At 47.0% G+C, this 24,449-nt stretch overlaps 1 protein-coding gene across 2 annotated transcripts in view; it reads left to right on the top strand.

Annotated features, from left to right (window-relative positions):
- Nucleotides 1–17,415, top strand: part of PPARA (peroxisome proliferator activated receptor alpha) — a 61,910-nt gene extending 44,495 nt beyond the window's left edge. For both annotated transcript variants that reach the window (XM_027591609.1, XM_027591608.1), the window contains exons 4-8: nucleotides 6,838–6,998; nucleotides 8,049–8,187; nucleotides 8,968–9,170; nucleotides 14,325–14,772; nucleotides 16,942–17,415. In XM_027591609.1, coding sequence (XP_027447410.1) covers nucleotides 6,838–6,998; nucleotides 8,049–8,187; nucleotides 8,968–9,170; nucleotides 14,325–14,772; nucleotides 16,942–17,189 — 1,199 coding nt within the window. In that variant the 3' untranslated portion in view covers nucleotides 17,190–17,415. The remainder of the gene's footprint in view (nucleotides 1–6,837; nucleotides 6,999–8,048; nucleotides 8,188–8,967; nucleotides 9,171–14,324; nucleotides 14,773–16,941) is intronic.
- The last annotated feature ends 7,034 nt before the right edge of the window (nucleotides 17,416–24,449 follow it).

The raw sequence follows: 24,449 nt of genomic DNA, 5'->3' as shown, positions 1-24,449 counted from the left end.
AGACTTGGAAATGTCATATAAACTAGCCTCATGGTCCATATGCTTCATCAAAAGCCACACTGGACCCAAGTCCACGGGCTGCCATGCGCTTCGCATCTAAATAAAGTAAGGGCAAGGGTTTTGGGGGAGAGAGTACCACCCTGGTCTTCACAAGAGTAGTTCTTGTTCCTTCAAAGGGACTTCGTGGCAAAAACAAAAGAGGGGGAACTTACAAAACGTGATCACATTGAAATGTACTCGACGCACACCCCCGACTCTGGGCCCCTGGCCTTCCGGGCCCTGGGCATGCGGTCAGCTGTCCATAGCTTCTCCAGCTTCTCCTCACTGTTGTTGTTGATCCTTTGGGTCATTTGGCATCATCTCTTGCTTCTTAAAATCTTGCTTTGTTTCCTTTCCAGGTTCTCCAGTGCTCGTGTGACTAGCTAATTTGAGATAAGATTATCGCTTATTTGTAAATTAGATTTTCCATCCTTCAGGGGGTATTTCTGCATTATGTAAATGGCTCCTATGGAAGGGCCGTCTATAAAATGTATTCACTTTAAACTTTACACCCAGGAGAACAGATGGGCGAGGCTGCTTGCACGGCCAATCTCTTTCGCCCCTGATTTTTCTTAGCGACTTTATTGGCATACAGTAAACTGCACATAGCTAAAGTGTACAATTTGATGTGTACACACACATTTTGAGTATGTAACCATCACCACAATGAAAATAGTGACCGAACTCGTCACCTCCAAATTTACTTGTGCCCTTTTTTTTTTTTTAAAATAAAGCTTTCATTTATTTATTTGACAGAGAGAGAGACAGCGAGAGAGGGAACACAATCAGGGGGAGTGGGAGAGGGAGAAGCAGGCTTCCCGCCGAGCAGGGAGCCCGATGCGGGGCTCGATCCCAGGACCCTGGGACCATGACCTGAGCCGAAGGCAGACGTTTAACGACTGAGCCACCCAGGCGCCCCACTTGCCCTTTTATAAACCCTCTTCCCCACCCCTGGGTCTCCCTCTCCCTCCTGAGCAACACCGATCTTTCTATCATTATAGATCTGTCTGTAGCTCCTAGAATTTTATATAGAAAGAATAATGCAGTAGGTATTTTTTTCAGCTGACTTCTTTCACTCAGCAAAATTCTTTTGAGATTCATTTGCATCGAAGCACATATCAATAGCTCAGGTTTTTTTATGTGTCGTATGGATACGCCACTGTTTATTTACCCATACACCTGTCGAAGAACATTTGAGTTGCTTCCAGGTATCAGCTGTTACAAATAATGCTGCTGGGAACATTCACGTACAAGTCTCTGTGTGGACATGTGCTTTAGCTTCTCTCTGCTAAATACCTAGGAGCAAATGGCTGGGACCTAAGGTAGATGTATGTTTGACTTTTAAGAAACTGCCAAAATCTTTTCCAGAGTGGTATATCACTTTTTTAAAAGATTTTATTTATTTACTTGACAGAGAGAGAGAGAGAGAGCACAAGCGAGGGGCAGCAGGAGGGGGAGAAGGAGAAGCAGGCTCCCCGCTGAGCAGGGAACCCAATGCGGGGCTCGATTCCAGGACCCCAGGATCATGACCTGAGCCGACCGAGCCACCTAGACGCCCCTGAGCTTTATATCATTTTAGGTTCCCACCAGTGAGTGTGAGAGCTCCAGCTCATGCACACCCTCTATCAACATCAGATACGGTCAGTCTTCTGGGTTGTAGCCACCCTAACAGGTGTGTAATGGGATGTCACGGTGGTGGTTTTCATTTGCATTTACCCAAGGCCTGATGATGCTGAGGCTCTTTTGCCAGATATCTTCTTTTTTAAAATGTTTTTAATGAAGTATAGTTGACACACAGTGTTACATTAGCTTCAGGTGTACAACACGGTGACTTCCCAATTCCGTGCATGACCCAGCGCTCACCGCTATACGCTGTCACCATCTGTCGCCGCACAATGTTACTATGATAGTTCAGACTATACCTCCAATGCTGTATGTGTCTTCCGCATGACTTGCTTATGTGATAACTCCAAGCTTGTACCTCATATGTACACATCTTCTTGGGTGACATTTCTGTTCAAACCTTTTGCCCATTTTAAAGTGAGTGGTTTCCTTGCTCTTGACTGTTGAGAGGGATTCATATATTCTGGATACAAGTATTTCATCAGATGTGTGATTTCTGGTAGCTTCTCCTAATCTGTGGCTTGTCTTTTCTTTCCCTTAGCAGTGTTTCTCAAAACACAGAAGTCCTTAATTTTGAGGAAGTGCAATTTGTCAGTGTTTTTCTTTCGTGGATCCTGCTTTTTCTGTGTTATATTTAAGAAATATTTGCCTGACCCGAAGTCACTTTATTCAATAAGTTTTACATTTTTTAGGTTTTACATTTTTGTCCCAGATCTATTGAATTGGTTTTCATAAATGGATCAAAACTTATTTCTTTTCTCGCTCTCTCTTTTGCATTTGTAACTGTTCTCACATACTTTATTAAAAAGACTGCTATCTCCACTATACGGCCTTTATATTTTTGTCAAAAATCATTTGGCTTTGCCTGCCTGGGCCTGTATCGGTTCCATTTGCCTGTCTCATTTGACGCCAGTGCCACTAATTTCTGTGTACTGTAGCTTTATAATAACGCCTGAAGTTACGTAGCATTAAATTCTCCTACTTTATTCTTCTTTTCTGAAGATGTTTTGGGTATTCGATTAGTTTTAGAATCGGTTTTTTAATTTCCACCAAAAAAGCCTGCTAAGATTCTGACCGGGATTTGCCTCAAATCAAAAGGTCAACGTGAGGAGAACTGACATCTTGCCAACACTGAGCCTTCCGAGCCGTGAACTTAGTTCCCCTGTTAGATAGCTCTTCGTTAATTTCTCTCTGCAGGGGCGCCCGGGTGGCCCAGTCAGCTAAGTGTTTGCCTGAAGCTTGGGTCCTGACCCAGGGTCCTGGGGTGGGGCCCCGCGTCGGGCTCCCTGCTCAGCGGGGAGTCTGCTTCTCCCTCTGCCTCTGCCCCCCACCAGCTTGTGTGCTCTCTCTCTTGCTCACTCTCTCAAATAAATAAAATCTTAAAAATTTTCTCTCTGCAATGTTTTCCAGTTTTTAATGTACAGATATTTCATATATTTTGGTCAGGTTTATTGCTGAGTGTTTCATATTTTATAGATTTTTAGCATTTTCTACACAGAGGATTATGTCATCTGTCCATAAAGACAGTTTTACTTCTTCCTTTTTAAGCTGGATGCCTTTATTTCTTTTTCTTGCCTTATTACACTGGTTAGAACCTCCAGCACAGTGTTGAATAAGGGGAGACACCCTTGCCTTATTCCTGACCTCAGTCTTTCACCTCTAAGTATGACAATAACTGTTTTTCATAGATTCCCTTTCCTAGGTTGAGGAAGTTCTCCTCCTAATCCTAAGTTTTCTGTGAGTTTTTATCAGAAAGTGATGTTGGATTTTGTCAAATACTATTCCCTCATCCAGTAGGATGATCAAATGGCTTTTCTTTTTTAGTTGGTTGATACAGCAAATTACACTATTTGATTTTCAAAGATTAAGTCAACTTTTCATTCCCAGAATAAATCCTACTTTGTCGTAATGTGTTGTCCTTTTTGTACATGGTGGACTTGTTAAAATTTTGTTAAGAATTTTTGCATCTGGAGGCACCTGGGTGGCTCAGGCGTTAAGCGTCTGCCTTCAGGTCAGGTCATGATCCCGGGGTCCTGGGATCGAGCCCCGCATCGGGCTCCCTGCTCGGCGGGAAGCCTGCTTCTCCCTCTCCCACTCCCCCTGCTTGCATTCCCGCTCTCGCTGTGTCTCTCTCTGTCAAATAAATAAATAAAATCTTAAAAAAAAGAAAAAAGAACTTTTGCGTCTGGGAGCGCCTGGGTGGCTCAGGCATTAAGCATCTGCCTTCGGTTCAGGTCATGATCCCAGGGTCCTGGGATCGAGCCCCGCATCGGGCTCCCTGCTCGGCGGGAAGCCTGCTTGTTCCTCTCCCACTCCCCCTGCTTGTGTTCCCTCTCTCGCTGTGTCTCTCTCTGTCAAATGAATAAATAAAGTCTTAAAAAAAAAAAAAAGAATTTTTGAGTCTGTGTTCGTGAAGAGTATTGGTTCTAGTTTCCCTGTAAAATCTTTATCTGGTTTTGGTATCAGATTAATGCTGGCCTCATGGAATGAGTTAGGAAGTGCGCCCTCTTCTTCAGTTTTCTGTAAGTATTTCTGTGGAATTGATACTGTTTCTTCCTTAACTGGTTGGTAGATTTCACTTATGAAGCTATTTTTTTCCATCTTATTTCTCTCAGTGTTTCATTTTGGATAGTTTTTTTGCTGTGTCTTCAAGTCTACTAATCTTTTCTTCTGCAGTGTCTAAGCTGGCTCTGATCCCATCCAGTGTACTTCTCACACCAGGTGGTGTAGTCTAACTCACTAGAAGTGTGACACGGTTCTTTTCCGCCCAGTCTCCAGTCTTTCATCCAGATCCTTGAACACTTAGGATACAGTCATAACTTTAATCATCTGTGTTAGTTCAGGTGCAGCCTGACCCTGAGATCATGACCTGAGCCGAAATCAAGAGTCAGACGCTTAACCGACTGAGCCACCCAGGCGCCCCTGTAATTTTTTTTATTGGATGCCATGCATTATGAACTTTGTTCATGATGGATATTTTTGTATTCCCATAAATACTTCTGAGTTTTGTCCTGAGACACAGTGAAGTTACTTGGAAAATGTTTGACCTTTCAGGTCTTGTGTTAGATGGAACCATAACAGTGTTGATCCTACAGTTTAAGTGTGCCCCAGTACTGAGGCAAAACCCTTTTGAGTCCCTTTACCTGACGGCTGGTGGATTCCGAGGCTTTCACTGTGAGTGGTGGTCCCAGAGCTCTGTCCAGCCTTGTCAGAGTCCTGGCCGCTGCTGCAGTGTCTTTTCTTTTAGGCTCTTTTAGCTGATGGATCAAAAAGATACGGGCCTGTACTAATCCACGTACATACACAGGTCCATGAATATTTCTGTATGTAGCCCTCGGTATCTCTGTCTGTTGCCCCGATGCCTGCGGTGCCAACCGGCCACCACGTGGGCCATTCTCACCTCTCCCAGCTGATCTGCAAGCTCCCACGCCACCATTCCTTCCATTCATGGTCTGTCTCCGGTCTACACAATGGTGGCGTCAGGGTGGCTAACCCGTATCCCTGTGGGGGCCGCTTTATCCGCAGACACCCCATGCTGACACGCCTTTGGTCCCACAGAGGCCACTCGTTTCCAAGTTTCCTCGGGTGGCGTCTTCTCCACGCCTCCTTCAGGGAGGCCGTTCCGTACCTGTGTGACACGGTGAGCTTGCTTCGTCATACTCTGTACTCCCCCGGGGGACCCCCAACCCCCTAAATGATTTTTGTTTGCACACATTGAAGCCTCGCTCTGTGCTGTAAAGTTCTGTGGGTTTTGACGAGCGCATCATGTTGTGTCTTCACCATTACGTTCTCATATGAATTGTTTCACCGTCTCCAAAAAAACCTCTGTTTCGCCTGTTCAGCATCCCTCCCACCCTGCCCCCAGCAACTCACCTTTGTACCGAACCTATAGTTCAGCCTCCCCAAACGTCAGGTATTTAAATTGTATAGTTTGTAACCTTTTCAGGCCGGCCTTTCTTTTTATCCCTCCACCTATCGAAGGGCGTCTTGGTTACTTCTGATTTGGGGAGATTAACACTAAAGCTTGTATAGACATCCGTGTGTAGGTTTTTGTGTGAACTCAGTCCTCAGATCACTTGGGTAAGTACCTAGGAGTGCAATCCCTTTAAGACTGTTTTGCCAAACTGTCGTCCAACGCGGCTGCACCATTCTACCGTCCCAGGAGCCACGAGCGAGCATTCCTGTCGCTGCACATTCTCGCCAGCATGCAGTGTCGTCAGGGGTCTCTTTAATTTTTTTTAAAGATTTTATTTATTTATTTATTTATTTATTTATTTATTTATTTATTTATTTGAGAGAGAGACAGGAGAGAGAGGGCATGCACAAGCAGGGAGAAGGGCAGAGGCAGAGGAGAAGCAGGGTTCCCGCGGAGCAGGGAGCCCCATGCGGGGCTCGATCCCAGGACCCCGGGATCATGACCTGAGCCGAAGGCAGACGCTTAACCGACTGAGCCACCCAGGCGCTCATGTTTGTTTTAGCCAGTCTAATAGGTGCCTAGTGATGTCTCGTTTTAAGTCACAATTTCCTAATGACAAGTGATACTGATTTGCTACCATTCTTCAGTGAGGTATCTGTTCAGATCTTCTGCCCATTTTTTAATTGAGTTGTTTATCGTTGAGTTTTAAGACCTCTCTGTGTATTTTGGATACAAGTCTCTTATGAGATGTGTGTTTTGCGAATATTTCCTCCCTGCCTGTGGCTTGTCTTTTTCATTCTCTTGGCAGTGTCTTTTGCAGAGCAGAAAGAAGTTTTTTAATTTTAAGAAAGTCCAACCTAATTTTTTTGGTAATCTTTCATGGATTGTTGCCTTTAGTGTTGCCCACACGGATTTTTATCCTGTGTTCTGGTGTGATTTACTGAGTTAACATTTGCAGAAGAGCTGGAGGGAAGCAGAGTACAAATTGTGTGTAGGCCGAGCCGGGGTGGGGGAGGGGAGACAGCTGGGTGTGTGGGTCCAGAACCCGGGGGCGGCCCAGCGGCAGGTTTGGGGATGCCACGATGGTAACTGGAGGCACCCAGGCAGGGGTGGGACAGCCCAGGACAGGGGCCAGCCCAGGCTGGGAACTCTGCCCACTAGCCGGCGCCTCCCCACAACGCAATCATGTCCTCGTAAACCTGGTATAGAATCGATGATGGTGTCTGGAATGCTCATCAGTCTTTCTCCTCTGTTCTCAGACACCCTCTCACCAGCTTCAAGCCCCTCGTCGGTCACTTACCCAGTGGCTCCCGGTAGTGCTGATGAACCTTCCAGCATAGCCTTGAACATTGAATGCAGAATCTGTGGGGACAAAGCCTCAGGCTACCATTACGGAGTTCATGCGTGTGAAGGCTGCAAGGTACGGTGGACCCCGGCAGGGAGGAGAGTCCCTGCTCGGGACGACGGGTGCTTCCTTTTATTTTAAACACAGATTTTCATCATCACTAAAAAGATCTGGCCATCAGAGGTGTCAGGCCCCCACATCATGCTTTTAGGACTTTGTGTACACTCTCCAGCTCTGGTACTTCATGTACCTGATATGTGGGGGAATCGCATTATCTCAGTGTTCGGTTAAAATCAGAAATCTCCTTCCCCTGTGCGTGCTGAGACAGTTTACTGACTTTTGGAAGATACCACAGCCTCTCCTGGTGCAGGCACGACCCGCGTCCTTGACACAGCAATGCCGCGCCTGAGCCCGGGCTGGCCTTGGAGGCCAGGGCCCCAAGAAATTGCTGTCCCCGCTGCCGCAGGCCCACCGGACCTGCCCATCTGAAATATGCAGGAATGAGTGGGAAGCAAACAGAAAAAGAACCAGAGCAAATACAGACGCCTTCACAAGCCTTCTGACCATGAACCTGTAAAGTAGCCTTTCCTACCTGGCTGTGCCTGAGTTCCTGTTGTTACATTTTGTTTCTCGTGGACTAAGTCCTGAAGTTTCTTACTGGGTAGAGTTTAGTGCTTTTGTAAAGCACGAGCGTTGTTTACAAACAGGTGGCTTCCTTTTATTGGTTTATTATAATTTTTGTCTTTCAGGGAGTTAGTATTCTCTTACGTAGAGATTTGTGTAGTCACAAATCTGGACGTGAGTTGGGGAGGGAAAGTGACACTTGTATGAATGGGGACAGGACTGAGTGACTCTGGGAGACCATAACCGGGTCTTCCCAAGCCAGATGAGGACGTCTTGAAACGACTTTGAATTTTGCCTCATTTTGTTAGTTTTTCATCTTACACGTAATGAAATTTAAATTTTTCAATTTGTCCCAATTAAGTAAGACTTCTTAGAACGATTTCGCTAATTTCAGTCCACTTGGGAAGTACAGTAAGTGAACGACCAGAAATGTGAGTAAAGCCGCGATGCTGACTTAGCGGCCCACCGCAGCCCCTCCCCAACCGTGCGTCCGTCCCACAGGGTTTCTTCCGGAGGACCATCCGGCTGAAGCTGGCCTATGACAAATGTGACCGCAGCTGCAAGATTCAGAAAAAGAACCGGAATAAGTGCCAATACTGTCGTTTCCACAAGTGCCTTTCGGTCGGGATGTCCCATAACGGTAGGTAAGGTTGTCTAGTGTACTTCCCCAGCCCGTGCCTCAGCTTACCTCCCTTGTCTGGCCGCCACAGACTGTGTTTTGAATGAATGTGTGGCAACACTTAGTGCCCAGATCATTTTGCAACCAGAATAGCCCAGAAAGGGAGCAGTGTCACATAGCTGAGACGCAGCAGAGCTCCTGGAATTCCACTTAGACACTTCTCACGGTAAGACTTTGATGGAAGCTTTTCAGCCCGATTGGAAACGCCCCCCAGGACGCCAGAATGGTCCCAGAGTCTGCACGAAGCATGTGCCATTGCAAACACCATCCCACATGGCGAATGTCATTATTCTGAAACCTACTGTCCTTTTAGAACGTGCCAATGATGACGCGAGGGTAAATCTAAAATGACTAATTCCTAGCAGTTGCATGTCCACCTTCTGGACAAAGAAAAAGGTGTCACATGAACTCGCCCTGGGGGAAACTGCCATCTCCTTGAACTAAGGGTCAATTTGGGACCTCATGACAGTAAACAACCTTCAACCGATCCTGTTGACGAAATGAGGGATTGCCTTTCCTTTTAACCTTTTGAAAGAGTCCAAAATTGATGGAGAGTTGAGTTTTATTTTCCTCTCTCCGGAATAGAACGTTGACTAGTCCCGAGGGGCAGCTTTGCGCTCGCTGGTGGTCGAGTTCTCGGTGCGCACTCTCCGCCCAGCGGCCGGTCCCCTGCCATGCGCCCCAGTGCTCACCTCTGCCCCCTTCCCATTCTCTCCCATGTCCCCCCCTCCCCGCCCCCAGCAATTCGCTTTGGACGAATGCCAAGATCTGAAAAAGCAAAACTGAAAGCGGAAATTCTCACCTGTGAACATGACCCAGAAGATGCAGAAACGGCAGATCTGAAGTCCCTCGCCAAGAGAATTTATGAGGCCTACCTCAAGAACTTCAACATGAACAAGGTCAAGGCCCGGGTCATCCTCGCGGGGAAGGCCAGCAATAACCCGGTAGGTGACCTCGCTGCTGCTTGGGCTGCTGCCTGAGGTGCCCCCCTGGCCGCAGGGAGGGGCTAAGGAAACAGCCGTTGGATGGCGGGAAGGCAGGACGGCTTTGTGGGCCCCGAGGCAGCAGGCCGAGGCAGCTTATCAGCAACTCCGATCTTCAGGTTCCTCCACCTCAGAGCTCCTAGCAACGAGGTCATTACAATGACTGTGTAATTAATAAACCAAAAAAAAAAAAAAAAAAAGAAAGAAAGAAAGAAAGAAAAGAAAAGAAAAAAATCTGGTTAATAGCTTAGGGTCATCTCTTAAGTGCATTTTTTTAAACACCTCTATTTTTTTTCTTAAATTTCTATTTTAATGCCAGAAAATGAAAGCATTTTCTTTCCCTCAACAGTGTTCCGGCTCCTTCCCCTAAATCTCCTCCGTCCTCTCCAACCCCCCTGCCCTGCAGCCCCCCACCCATCCCACCCCTGTTTCTTCAGTGAAAAGGCAAGGACATCTCTGGGTTTAGAAAGGGCTGTTTGTTCACAGAAACTCTGTTGTCTTTTCTGGACCGTTCTGGGCCTTTTCTGTAGTGCACTCTGCCACCCGCCCCCAGCCCCGCGGTCGGCTCAGTCCCTGTGTTCATTGCAGAACTGATCTCAGAGCTACTTCAAAGAGGGGCCAGCCCAGGGTTGGCTAATGAAGATATTTTTACCTTTTTCCTACGAGCATGGCAAAACAGGTTTAATTCGTACTAATGAGTAGCTTAAAGCGATCCTGATTGGGAATTACAAGCTGGAATTTTTAGTCACAGGAAAATGAAGTATTTCACAAGCTATTTACTTTCATGAACAAACCAAACCTCTTTTACTGAGTCTTTAATTCTTCAGTAAAATTCTCCAATTAAATAGGCTGAGACATTTCAGAAGGGCTCAAGCAAACTCTATTAAATTGGTAAAACCACACCCATGCTGGGAGGCCCCAGGGGCTTTTATAAATTAGACCCTTTCTGGATCATAAGGGTGAAAGCAAAGTAACCTTTTAATTTTGAGTTTCTCTCCTGGAAATGGTTAGGAGAGATCTTCCTTCCATTTCTCTCTTGGGGTTTTAGAATTTAAAGGAAACTTAAAAGTCAACTTTACTCGTAACCAAACACTCTTGTTTAGTATCAGTCTCATTTCCACGGAGTACCCTTCTGCATACCCCACTGAGATCTGCACACTCTTGGAAGGAGCCCTGTCCCCCTTGGCCCAAGCTCGGAGCTCACAGTGTGGGACACAGCCTCTGCTTTTCTCTTTTCCGTGGCCTGTAGATCATATAGCACGAAGACCTACAGCTCACCTCGAACCGGTTAGGGGCTGGGTGGGCCAGAAGGGGGATGCTGTGGGAAGGTGGCCGGGAGACGGTGGACAGAGGGTCTTGGGAGGAGGAAGGAAGCTGCCGGAAGCCTGTAGATCCCATTGTTTTGGGAAAAGATGGGTGTTAGCTGAGGGCTGAGGGTGGTGGGAGAGGTACTGAACGTTTCTGTCTGGGCCTGGGGCCGGTCTGAGCTGCGGAGATTTCAGAACCGGAGGCCAGACAACCACCAGGGCCCTTAGTGACCCGGTCGGAGCTCGTCAGGGCCCCGGCTGCCCTGTGACTTGAGGGTAGCAGAAACAGAAGCAGAGCGGAGGCACGGGGGTACATCGGTCCCATCTGAACTTGGCTTCCAAAAGACGTGCTTTTCAACAGCATCTTAAAAAGTTGGTGTGTTGACGCTTGAGGTGTTAAAAATACAAGAAGCCTCTCCAGGAGGCCACATGCAGTGAGAGGGTGAGGAGCACTGAAGTCCACGGGAATGCAAGAATGCACGAGTACTCTCATTCTGTAATGTCACAGACCGTCATAACTTCCTTCATTCAAATGAAGGGGACGGCACATGTTTATCTCAAAGGTTCCCATATTGCTCAAAATCGTCAGGAATCATCTTTAGAGTCTTTGAATGTCTTCAGTCATGGAGAATCTGTGTCCTCTAAGAAGATAATTGAATTTTAGACAAAATCATGAGTGCTTTGTAGCCAGTCAGTTAACAGTCAAGTGTCTTGTCTGAGAAGAATGAATGAAGCAAGGGGATGAGATTTTGGCACGTGGCCGAGAATAGATTCTAACATGCGTTTTGGAAGGGCCTTCAACATTATTCTCAGCGTTTCAAGATCTTTGGGACAAGGGGCCCCCTGGGCACCATCCTGAAATGGCTTTGGGGGGATGATGCGCCACGTGGTGGGGTTTTGCCCGCGGTGTTATGCTGAAGTATTACACCGACAACTTAAGTTGCCTTAAGATTAAAAAACATACTTAATATTTTATACCGTTTCTTGAAATGTGTAGTAAAATCTAACCAAAAGCTTATTAAATGGTTTCATCCAAAGCAATTCTACCAATAAATCACAATTTTTTCCTAAAAGATGGTGCTGCCTGATTTTATGTAGAAAATGCTATTTAGATGTATGTAAAGATGAGTTCTTGTCAGTAGCATCATTAACACACACAGAACACCATCAGGCGTGAGCACGAGTGATAGATGTCAGTTAGGAGAACCTTCTGGTCTTGGTGGGGAGTGATTTGGGGGTGGGGGCTGGGCAGCTTTCTGCCTCGTGCTATTTAAACTCCTGACAACATGCTTTATTTATCTGAAATGACCACCTGTGATGTCAGATACATTCATATTCAAACTTAAGTATAAAAGGCGCATTCCATAATTAAATATAAGCAGCATGGATTTTTTTAAATAGTCCTATCAACAGTGTTTATCAAGCGTGTTAGTATATGCATTTTCTCTTGAGTTTCCATAAACATTGGTTTCTAAATGTTAGCACTGGTTTTGAATTGAGATGGTTTCTAATTTTGTCTGTTAATGAGGGCCTGCCTTCTTAAAATCCAAGTGATAATTTTATAAAAATGAAATGAAGTATTTGTACCAGATACATCCCCATTTACGAGAATATGTTTCACATAAAACTAGTCCCAGGCGGGTTTCACGGGCGTGTGTCCTGTTTCACAAGGCCCTTTGCCTGGAAGGGCCCCGCATTGGGATTTCATTCCCTGCTGTTGCTGTCTTGAAATTCTTCATCATTTTTGAACAAGGGGGCCCACGTTTTCATTTTGCCCCAAGCCCTGCAAATTCCATGGCCGGTCCCGCGCCGGTCATGAGAATCTTCAGCAAAGGACGCAAGTGCTCTGGGATCACACATTTGGGGAACCCATGCCCAGCCTGTCCCTGTTCCTGAAGCTTCCCCAGCACACACCTGCTGCGGTAGAGAGTCTGGAAGGCGCTAACATCATTTAACTCAGCGTTTCCCAAATTTCTTTGGACCACACAACTTTTGTTTTTAATGCCTTTGTTTCTGCCGAAGGTTACAAAGCCAGGGATACAGCCAAGGTGGCCTACTAGTGTATTTTCTGGAATTGAAGGGATACTGCTGCGTATCCCTAGAATGTTAATTCCTTCAATGTGAGCAACTTCCCAGAAAACAGAACTGCCCCCAAACTTTCCCCAAACAACAGTAATCCGGCCTGCTTTTACAGTGTTTGGAAGGAGATGGTTTTAGTCTTCCTTAACCAGACTTGAGATAGTCAGGACTTTGGCTTTGAATTTTGTATTCAGATTGTTTTCACTCACGCACAGGTAATTTTTCGAGTATCCCCTTTCTTCAGACTTAGAATCAAATTATTTTTTTTTTGTCCAACGCTGCATTGCAAATTCTGATTTTGCTTAAACATTTCTAAGACAATCCCTTGCATTGTTCCAACACGCTTGCCTTGCGTCTGAGACAAGGACACCCTCCAGGTGCCCTGAAGATGTTTTTTTGCTGTGGTTCCTCTAGGTGCTCTTGGGAGCCCAGGAATAGGGGACACATCGTGCCGTGGGGCCAGATAGAGTGTCAGTGACATGTTTTGCCCATTGGCAGAGTGAGTCTTAAAATCATGAGCTGCTTAGGCATTCTACATTTTGTGTATCCTGGTAGGAATTGAAAATAATGCTTCGGCCCACCTCATTACTGATCTATAGAACACATTATAAATCAGAGAGATAGCCGAGAGACTGTCATTTCTTCTGCTCCACGCACAGATCCGGTGTACATTTTGGCCAGCAGCACAAAACATTCATGTTGTTCCCCTGTGCCCCACCAGATATATGATCCCTTCTGGCCATGCTGGCTTCAAATAATAGGGCCAACCGTCTCTTCTTTCCTCCACTAGGTACTTAGAAAATGGCAGGACCCGTGGGCTTAGAAGCAAATGGTATATGGCCACATGTAGGCTGCTGGTCCACGGGTTTGCACTTGTTCCAGAACACAGAGCACCGAAGTGCAGATCTCAGTCCTACACTCAAGGAGGTGAGGGTCCTTCAAGATTTGCCCAGGTTACCCCCAGAGAGCAAGGGCTTAACAATGCTTGTTTGCTTATTGCTACGCAAACATGAACACCAACTTTCCAAGTTCTATTTACGTGCCAAATTTACTCATGCGGCAGTGTCAGGTAACAATGGTTATCTCCAAAGTTCATAAAATGGTAAAATTAAGAATTACTGTAGGGATGAGGGAAAGAGGTGAAGGCACACATTTTTAGTTATAAAATTAATAAGCCCTGAGGATGAAAAGGAGGACTACGGTCAGTAATGTTGTAGTTACGTTGTCACGACTCCGCTCGAGGGGCGGGCACCGCCTAATGTGCAGACGTGTCGAATCACGAGTCACGCTATGCTGTGCCCCTGAAACTCATGTAACATTGTGTGTCAACTGTTCTTCAGTGATAAAAATGTCAAAGTTATTGTAGTTAGGGCCATTGCAGAGGTATTTAGGAGTTCAGAGAATGTCATAAAGTATTAATAAAGTGCTTTGCGAATATTCTCGTTAGCTTTATTGCCGAAATCAGGACTTACCTTTCATAACAATGAAATCCCCACCCAGTGTCAGGCACTGATGATTATTATCTTACTGATTTGTATTGCTAGTTCCCTATGAATGTCTTTGTGTCCCCAACCAATTCTGAGGTTATTTAAGGACGAAGACTGCATTTTGTTCATGTTGCACTTCTCCGCAGGTGACCTACAGACAGTGGCTGCTCATCAGTTCATTGATAATTAAGAGGACAGCCTGTCACCAGTGACCTGGCTCATTTCCATGTCTTTCTTTGCAGCCCTTTGTCATACACGACATGGAGACATTGTGTATGGCTGAGAAGACTCTGGTGGCCAAGTTGGTGGCCAATGGCATCCAGAACAAGGAGGCAGAAGTCCGCATCTTCCACTGCTGCCAGTGCACGTCCGTGGAGACCGTCACTGAGCTCACTGAGTTCGCCAAGTCCATCCCTGGCTTCGCCAACTTGGACTTGAATGATCAGGTCACTTTGCTGAAATATGGAGTTTATGAGGCCATATTTGCCATGCTGTCTTCTGTGATGAATAAAGACGGGATGCTGGTAGCATATGGAAATGGTTTTATAACTCGTGAATTCCTAAAGAGCCTAAGGAAACCATTTTGTGATATCATGGAACCTAAGTTTGATTTTGCAATGAAGTTCAACGCGCTAGAGCTGGACGACAGTGATATCTCCCTTTTTGTGGCTGCTATAATTTGCTGTGGAGGTAAGTCATTGGCCGAATCTGGTGCCACGTCACCTGCAGCCTCCTATCCCGCAGGACAGCAGTAAATCTGGTCTGTGCGTGAGTGGTGCACAGTGGAGTGCACACTGGCAGGCGGGAGGGCGTCTGAGCCCCTGCGTCACCACCACTGGGAATTAAGTGAGAATTATATCATATTGTATCATAGTATAGCATACGTTATTATATATAAATACATGTTTGTACATTATATAAATGTTCCATTCATAATTATGTTACATACATAATATTCTAAGTATAACTATCAAATATTTTAGGTGCAATGGTAATATAATTTTATCTAGCATATCTAATATCTAATACATATTAGAATCATGATATGTGGTGCGTATTGTTGTTGTTATATAATTCTATTATTATAGTATTATATCCATATCATAGACAGTATTCTATGAAATGCCATACAGATGTTAGTAGAGTTTATCTCACTATTGGTATATTTATTCTATTTCATAATGAAAAATATCAGTAGCTAACTGGCAGTGTTTGCAGTTCGCTTTGCCAAAGGAAATGGATCCCAGTGAAGGAAAATCTGGGCCTCTCTGCAGGGACCTGGCTCTGCAGCTCCCAGAATTTTGGCTCAGTGTCCTGTTCCTTTAAATAACCCTGTCCTGGTAGAAGAAGGTCACCCGTATACTGTGAACTCAGCTGACCTTACCCAGCCTGGGGGAGACCGATGGGGCGACCACCGACCGCCACCACAAACTGCTAGAAGCTGTGCTATGCCCCACAGTTGGCTGACTTGTGGAGCTGAGGCTGGCCACAGCCGCCCAGACTCCGGAAGGCCCACAAGGCCTGTGCCTGTAACTATCCAGCTGCGCACGGCCAGGTGGAGGGAGTCCTTATGCTCTGGCAAAAAATGTAGAATGCAGAACAGTTGTACGTAAGCCACCCTTGTCCTTTGTATGCTCAAGATGTAGTGTTGTGGGTAAAAAGCAATTGCACCACCCTTATGAGTGGTAGGAGCACAGTTTTCTAAAAGAAATTATAATCATATATCAATCCTGGGGCACCTGGGTGGCTCAGTCAGTTAAGCCTCTGACTCTTGGTGTCGGCTCGGGTCATGAACTCAGGGTTGTGAGATCGAGCCCAGTATCAGGCCCCACACCGAGTGGGGAGCTGCTTCAGATTCTCTCTCTCTCCCTCTGCCCCTCCCCCCCCCCATGCTGGCTCTTTCTCTCTCTCAAAAAAAATCATGTATCAATCCTATATATAGAAAAGGGTCTGGTGTGATACACATTAAACCTCATGAGGGGGATTCACTTTCTGTTTTTTTTTTTAATCTGTTTAAAAAGTGAGTAATTATATTCATTTTACAACCAAAAAAAGCAATGAAAAAATCCACACCCTTAGCAACACTTTTAACAATCCTAGTAAGGACGGGGCTTAAAAGAGAGCACTGCCTATTGGACAGGGACAGGGACAGGGTGTGTTCTGGACCCAAGGCAGGACACGTGGTCTCAGGCTGTCCTGGGAGGGCCGGTGCCTGCGGATGAGCTACCGCAGGGAGGGCATGTGGTGTGCTCGCTGACCTGCCGGCACCAGGTCTCAGGCCTCCCCAGGGCTCGGCAGCACCCTGTGCAGCTGGCACCCGCCACGCACGTCCCGTTCCCCAGTCTGTGCAGCCGGCTCGTGTCAGAAGGCTGTAGCATCCCTACGCCTCACAGCGCTTTATACCGCAAAACCAAGTCTAACACAGTCACACTCCTTCACATGGTGATGGAAAACTTGAAACCAAGTATCTGGTTTTCACTCAAGAAGAAGTACTTCATTTCATCTCATGCAAAACTGGTTGTTTGAATCATCATTGGAATATATGGTTACTCCTAATGTTTTGGGGTTTTTCCCCTGACCGGTGGTAATCAGATAAACCCAAAATGAAAGGGCCATGCTGCAGGGCAGCTGGTCGATTTAAGGTGGTACACAAATATTTAGGACCGAGTATTTGTCCTGTCTGCCCAGTAGGCCCAGTGACTTTGGAAGAATGGAGTTCTGTCTTCCAGCCGAGTCAAAGGCGGAATAAGAAAGAAAGGCCACATAAAATAAGAATGTTTGGTTTCCCCAACCGATAAACAGTTACGAGGCGTCAGTGGAGTGATTATCACAAACATCTCTTCTTTCTTTTGAGAATAGATCGTCCCGGCCTTCTAAACGTGGGACACATTGAAAAAATGCAGGAGGGCATTGTGCACGTGCTCAAACTTCACTTGCAGACCAACCACCCAGACAACACCTTCCTCTTCCCAAAACTCCTTCAAAAAATGGCAGACCTCCGGCAGCTCGTCACGGAGCACGCGCAGCTCGTGCAGGTCATCAAAAAGACGGAGTCTGACGCCGCCCTGCACCCGCTGCTGCAAGAAATCTACAGGGACATGTACTGAGGGCTTGAAAGTGAGACACACAAGCCACGTGCCAAGGACTTCCAAAGTCAACAGCACTACAGATGGGAAACGGGAGCAACGTCGGCTTTGCACAAATTCCACCATTTTCACCTCAGAGAATGGGACGGATGAGCCCTAGGTAACCGGAACCCTAGACCACATTTCCTTCTTTTTCACACCAGTACTTCTGAGAACGTGCGAAGTATTAAAATGCTGGTGACAGGTAGCTGATAGGCAGTTCTTAGAAAATTAAGGGGAATGATGCCCAGCGGTCTGATTTTAACTCACCTGATGTTAATCAATGCAGATTTCTTGATATCACATGAGTAACATAGCGCTGAATTAACTGGTGACCTCGAAATACGTGGTCTGTCTTTGCCTTTTGCTGCCTTTTGACTGTTGCGCTCCCTTATCGTTTTAAAAACTAATCAGCACTTTTTAACTTTTATAATCCTGTAAATCTAGATGAATCCAAAGGTTAGGTATTTTTAAAAAGCAGCAAAATATTTATTGGGAAGACTCTAATTCTGTTTCTTGAATTTGAAGACAGACAACATGCTGTTTCTTAATCATAGGATTTAAAATTTCAGAGGATTCTTTGATAAGCTATCCGAACGCAGCAGTCGGTTGGTTTTCATTGTGTTCGTGGTTGTGACTTAATAGGGCGGAAGGGCCTGTTTCCAGGTTTGTGTAGAAGATCCCAGAAAGCCGCATCTCAAGACTCCCCCTGGACTCGATGCTCTGCCTGTTTCGAGCTGGCATCTGGAGTCAGCAGGAGCAAGACAAACGGAATGTATGTCAGCTGTCCATCCCTCTGACCTGTTTCCTATCAAATCGGAACCAACCGAGTCAGATTGTTTGGGGGCCATGATAGCGTTTTCGGGGGCAAACTGACAAGTTGTTTGTCAGTGTTCCTCTGGGCCCCATGTGTCAAGGCAGCTCCTTGGCCTTTTCCTGTGTTGCTTTTTAAAATACGCAGCTTTATTTTTTTAACTATCGGTGGTAGTAGCTGCTCCCAAGGGTGTAGAAGGTGAGGCGAACAGGACTTTGGAGCATGGGCCCCAAGGGGACCACGTAGAGAATGAGCGGGACAGGCACAGAGTCCTTCGTGGGGCAGTTTTCCAATTACATAGGGAAGGCGGCTTTCCCAACATCTGAAATATTTGTTTCAGCCTCAAAGATCATTTCTCAACCCCGGTCTGGTTATGAAAGCGGTGTTGATAGTGGTTTTCGTCCAGAGCATATGGACCTGGGAAGATTCTCTCTGTCTGTCCACCGTGGTACGTAAATGTCCCATCAGGGGATTTACAGCAGCCCCGCCCTCAAGGCCACCCCGGCCTGAGCCTGCCAGAGCTGACACCTCCGCAGGGCGGTCGCTGGCCACGTGCCCCTGCCTGACCCCCTGCCTCATGGCAGCTCGTAGCACCTGGCTGTGCCTTTGGCGCCCCGCCCCCATCTCTAGAAAACAGGGCTCTAGAAGGTCGCTACTACTTGCTCTGGAAGAATGATTAGGATTGAAATTGGTAAAGTTCCCAAGGTCAGCATCATGGAAATTCGACAGGAGAGAGAACGATAAAACTGTGAGGCTTCAACTAGAGAAGGCGAACGTGAAAACGGGCACATCCTCCTCAAAATCAAACCTTAGTGGTAGTTTTCATTTTTATTTTGTTGAGAGATCCAATCAAAGGCTCTGTTGGAAGCAAATAAAAGTATTTCCACGTATGAATGATACCGGTCCAGAGGTCGTCCAGAGTCAGAGGGCACGCACGTCCACGTGGCGTTCTTCCCTAAGACAAGGCCCCCTCGGGCCGCTGCCACGTCTTTGCTGCCGCTGGCAACCACTGGCCTCTCTTCTCAGGTGTCCCAGGCAGATGCCATTCGTGGATGTGGCCTCAGAAAGGGACCCTCAAGACCCAGGCTTTCAGAAAAGTCGCTCACTCTGGTTCTGTTTTCATAAAACTTATTTTTAAAAGCTCCTTGTTTCATGCATTCTGCCACCAAAGTCACGGGTTCTGTAGTGCTAGTGTTAGCCTTTGGCTCTCTTGGGGCCCGGCTAGACTCCCAGCGATGTTCCCGGTGAGGCCACGAAGGAGGCTGCAGAGAGCACAGCTCGAAAGTCACTCGAATTCGTTCACTGGTACGGATGGGAAGAAAATCACAGATTCCCGTTCATTTTAAGTAACAGTCACTGATTGCCAAGCAGAATGTTTGGGCCATCTAATCAAAGATTTCTCAGACCACCGATAGTCAGATACGGACAGATTATTCACCAGTTCAGAATACTGTCGCGTTTCCAGTAGAGGCTTGTTAAAGCGCATTTATTGCCTGCTGCACTTCAGCAGACGTCAGCATGAAGTGGGGTAGGTATGACAGAACAGGTTCGAGAAGCCTCAGACCAGAGCACGGAGCCCCTCCTCTGCTGGGGAACTCGGCAGGTGGTGCAGCTCCCCTCACCACCACCTTGATGCCCTTCAGCAAGTCACTGTTTGTAGCCACAAGTCCCAAATGCCTCAGAGACCACAAAATTACAAACAGCCTTTGTCTGCAGGACTGACAAGGAACGAGTCCTGAACCCAGCAGGCAGCTCCAGCTCAGGGGCCAGCCTGGCCCTCTCTCCCCAGTCCCACAGGGTCCCTCCCCTTCGTCCTCCCGGGCATTTCCAGCTGGGTGTCCCACACGCAGAATCCTGCCCCTGCCACCTTGAGGGCTGCACACACCAGTGGCCATCTTGGGGAAGCCCAGCATCATCAAAACCAGTATGCTGGCAACTGCATCAGCACGAGTGAGAGGCAGGGACAGTTTGGGAATCATCAAAGCGCCAGTGAGCCGCTCCTTTCTTCCCGCCTTGCTCTCGAGTTTCCGTGGCCTTCCTATAACTCTCGGATGAGATGCACTCCAAGCATCTCCCTGAAGAGTAGGTGTACATATGTCAATAAGAATGTGAAGTCCAGGAGAAGAACCTTGGTGCATGGTGCATTCAGGAATGCTTGTGAGAGCTATCCTTGTTTTAAAGGGACTCTTCATTTTAAGAGCAAGCATGTATCCTTCTGCATTTTGGATGCATTTCTTACACTGGGCCATCTGAAACTCTAAGGGAACGAACAACCTCAAGGATCATGTGGGGGTTCCAGAGACAGGGCAGCATCCTAAGATCTGAGCAGAAGCTCAAGGCACAAGTAAAATCCTTTGTTTAATGTGCGATAAGTAAACTATTAATTTAGCAACTACTGTTTCCCCAAATCTACAGCATAACAGCTACCTCAATATGATACATCAAAAGGCACAGTTAAAATTAAGGTACACGAAACACTAGGGGTCCTTTTGGAGCATCTATAGTCAGATCATTTATGAATAAGATTCAGAAGTTAAAACACCTTTGATTGCACACTGAGAGGCAGAAGGTCATGTGACTTCTTAAAGGCACTTTGGTTGAGCCTCCAAGACACACATGTGCAGAAGTTGCTGCCCCCAGTTTGGGTGAGTTGGAGCATGACCCAGGTCTGGAAGTGGGAACAGTCACCGGCCCCGGTGACCCGCCCTGTGGAGGGCCTCCCCTGCTCCTCCGCTGCACCTGCTGGCCGAGGCAGCCTGCTCAGGGAGAGACCCTGCCAGATGAAGCTGGAAGCAGATGCCTCCAGGCCGACTTAGCGGGGCGCATCTGGGCCTCCTTGCTGCCTCTGGGCACTTCCTTCCTCGCGCTTCCTTCTTCAAGCCACAGCAGCACCAAGCACATTTGATACCTAGCCACTGCATACATGATGGAGGGTGGTCTTTTGTTTGGTTGTTTTTGTCTCGACCCAGCGGCCACACCCATCTCTGGAATGTCTTACAAATGCCTGTTTCAAGAGGGGTACACTGTTTTGACCAACCTGCACTGCAGGTGTTCCTTGGGGTGTCACTTAAAGCCTGTCTTTTAAGTCCACAGCAGTGTGTCCATTCAGGACAGCGAGGACATCCCACTCTGTGGAAGTCACCAACTACGATCGGTGCCAGCCACCGAGGGCTTACGGCTTATTAACAAGTGTCCGTGGAATTTTTTCCCCTCGTACCCAGTCTTTATAGCACTGGCACAGCCCGGCACCGGGTGACTCCAAAGCCAGGCTCTCTGTACTTGTTCTTCTCCTTTTAAAAAAAAGTGGCCCAGCTTCTCTTAACTCTTGGTCCAAGCTGATTTATAGGGTTCCCCCTGGGATTAAAGATTCTTGCCAGGCTCCAAAGGTTGAGTCTACATTTTTTGCTGGGATATATATATGCCATTTTAATAGAATTCAGGAAAATGGTCATTGACCCCCAGCCTGTGACACACACCAGAGTTAAGAATAAAGGCAGTGAACCTTCCTCTGACTCAGGATAGAGGAGATCCATTACATTTCTCTGGAAACCACAATGCAAATTAGAGGTGATATTGAAAGTGGAAAAGACAATGAATCCTCATGCATTAGTTTAAAGAACTGCAGAATTCTTTCCATTATGCTGTTTTTGTGGAGTGAGACTCATAAAGGCTGTGGGTGTGGCCCACATATCCAGACAGCAACTGAGAGGCTAGCAGCCTGAGGCCTGGGACACCTTCTCAGGTCTAGCATGGGGCTCTCAGCAGACCATCTGCTTCTGGACATTTCACTCTGAGACAAAGACAAGTGTCACCGTGTACTGCCCCACCTCGGGAAAACGGGGGTGGGGGGGACGGGGACCATATAACGTGGCCCAGCTGAAATACATACAGCCACAACCTTTTGGAATTCCTTGCCAAACAGAACAGACCAAACTGCACCCACGTTCAATGTCACATCTTGACTGAAGCAATGGAGAACGTCAAGGACGCCTGTGGCCCCCCCCAGCTGTTCATTATTTGCCAAAACAAAACAAAACAAAAAAACTAAGAAACTTTTTTTTTTTTAACATCAGAGATAGGGTTAACACCTGGATCAGGTTTTTTTTTTTATTTAAAATATGTTTGCTAGTTTGGGTCAAATGTGAAGTACTTCCCCCAGTGCTTCTCCGGAGAAGGGAATATACCAGGCTCCTCCTCCCTAACCCTTCTCCCCACACCCAACATCTAAACTTTGCTAATCCTACAAACTGGGGCACCGTGGAGACCAGTGCAGGGACCCGCCCTCCACCATGAGCCCCGAGGTGAGGGCTCTTGGCCCCAGGGGGTCCTCCGGCCTCAGCATGGCCTCCTCAGGGCAGGAAGGTCAAGGTTCGGGCCCTGAAGACAAGTGAGTGACCAATCTTTCCAAAGTAAAATCATTCACTTTTGGAAACTATCTTTTCTTTTTAAAAGCACAGATATCTGTTCCTTTTTTCAGGCCTAAAAAAAAACAAAGGAAAAAAAAAAAAGAGTACCTCACAATAGATGAATACCACTCAGTACCCTTTCCAGTAAGGTCACAGTCATTGTGTTTGTCATTTTTCCTACACTGTATGGTAAAATGAACTATGTTAATATCTATATCTTAAATACTGTGATTCAAGTTTAAGAAAAATTTTAGTGTATTTTACTAACTTACAATCGTGCATCTAATAACAAAGATTTGGACTCTTTTGAAATCAGTATTAGTTGACATATACTCTTAGTAGCCTGGCTCATGGAACCTACTGGAAACACAAAGGATGCTGGAATATAAGTGACGTACAGTTGCACATACATGTGCACACACACACAGCTTTTTGTTACCTTCGTCATGAGTCACATGCGAGCACAAGCAAGTCTGTCTTCACCGTCTCTTCTGGCAAGGGGGCCAGAGACCCAGGTCCGGAGTCACTAACTGCTCCCAGCAGTGACCTGCTGAAGACCTGAACTATTCCTGGGTTGTGGGTCACAGTCTGTTCTTCACGGAGTTATTACCTGTGGGTTATTACCAAAGCACTCAGGCAATCCAAAATCTTCGGGTGGCATATTTTGCACCGGTGGTTCTCTGGCAGCCCCCAGATGGCCCAGCCCGAAGCATACAACAGGAACCACAGACCCCGTGAGGCTCCCGTGGGTCGTTCGCAGTATCTCAGCAGAACTTCTTGATGTCCACAGGGCCATGGCACTGAGAGTGTCTGACTGACACATGTCAGAACATCAGATGGATGCAGATTTCCAAAGCAAGACTGAGCTTGGTTTCTTGGTGTGTTTGTTACCACTCTGGTGCCTTATACTCTCCAAGTATTCAGGGGCTGACAGACCCCTGGTCTTCATACTAAACAGGAGCAGTTCCAAAGCAGATCTTTTAGAGCAAGCAGGTTCTGGGGTTCTCTCTCTGGGTCTGGGAGGGGGCATCCATCCAGGGCCTCAGGGAGCAGGGGTGTGCACAGAAGAGCAAATGGAATCTTCCGAGTCACATTAACCGATAGCGGTTCCAAGCAATTAAAAAATGACTATAACTTTAATTTTTTTAAAAAAATCTTCGGTCTTATTCTGTTTCCTGCTAGGAGATTGAATTGATCACATATTTTAATATTCTGAATTTATGGGAATGTACAGGTTTGGAATGTCCTACTGTAAGACTGATGAATGTCAGGAGTTAATTTCAGGGTACAGTGTTGCCTTAATGGTTTTAAAAAATAAAACTATTTTTTAAAATTGGTTGGTGAGTTCTGAGTGATGCCGTGAGATGAACTTTTGGCTTGAAAATCCCCGGCTAGAGCGTCTGCCCTCAGCCCAGGGCAGCCCCCGCCCCACTCCCCAGGGGTCTTCACCTCTGGTCCTTCTGTCCTTCGGTTCGAATGGACCTAGGACAATGTGGCCCCCAAATGACAGCCCTTCGTCTAAAGTAATGTGATGCAGGGGAAGCATCTGAAAATAAAACCCAGTGCGCCCATCAGCCAATAAAAGCTCTTTCTTCATTCTTTCCTCAAATGCATGTCTGCCCCTCCCCCCCGCCCCGACCCCGGCCCCGGGGGCAGCGTCAGCTGGCCTCCCAGTAGTTACAGGTGAAGACAGAGCCGCTCCGGCCCTGAGAGCCAGCAGACAGAGGCCAACGAGCCGTTCAGTGTGTCCCCCACGGCGAAGGTGGGGGCCACGGGGGCAGGGGAGCCCGCGGGAGGGGTGTCCATGGGGGAGGAGTGCCCCAGGGCCGCCTACAGTAGCCTGCAGGGCTGGTGCGGGGTCCCCCGTGGAGAGGGGCAAGACAGCACCTCAAGCTGTGAGCCCCTGCGTGAGGAGAGGGAAGGCATGGGAAGGGCACTGCTCTACCTTGGAATGGGACCAGGCCTATAGCGGCCAGAGCTGGAGTCCGCAGGCCGGATAGGATGGAAGAGGCTGCACGTGGC

Source organism: Zalophus californianus, chromosome 9, assembly GCF_009762305.2.
Source record: "Zalophus californianus isolate mZalCal1 chromosome 9, mZalCal1.pri.v2, whole genome shotgun sequence".
Lineage (NCBI taxonomy): Eukaryota > Metazoa > Chordata > Mammalia > Carnivora > Otariidae > Zalophus > Zalophus californianus.
This window is presented reverse-complemented; position numbering and strand designations above follow the sequence as displayed.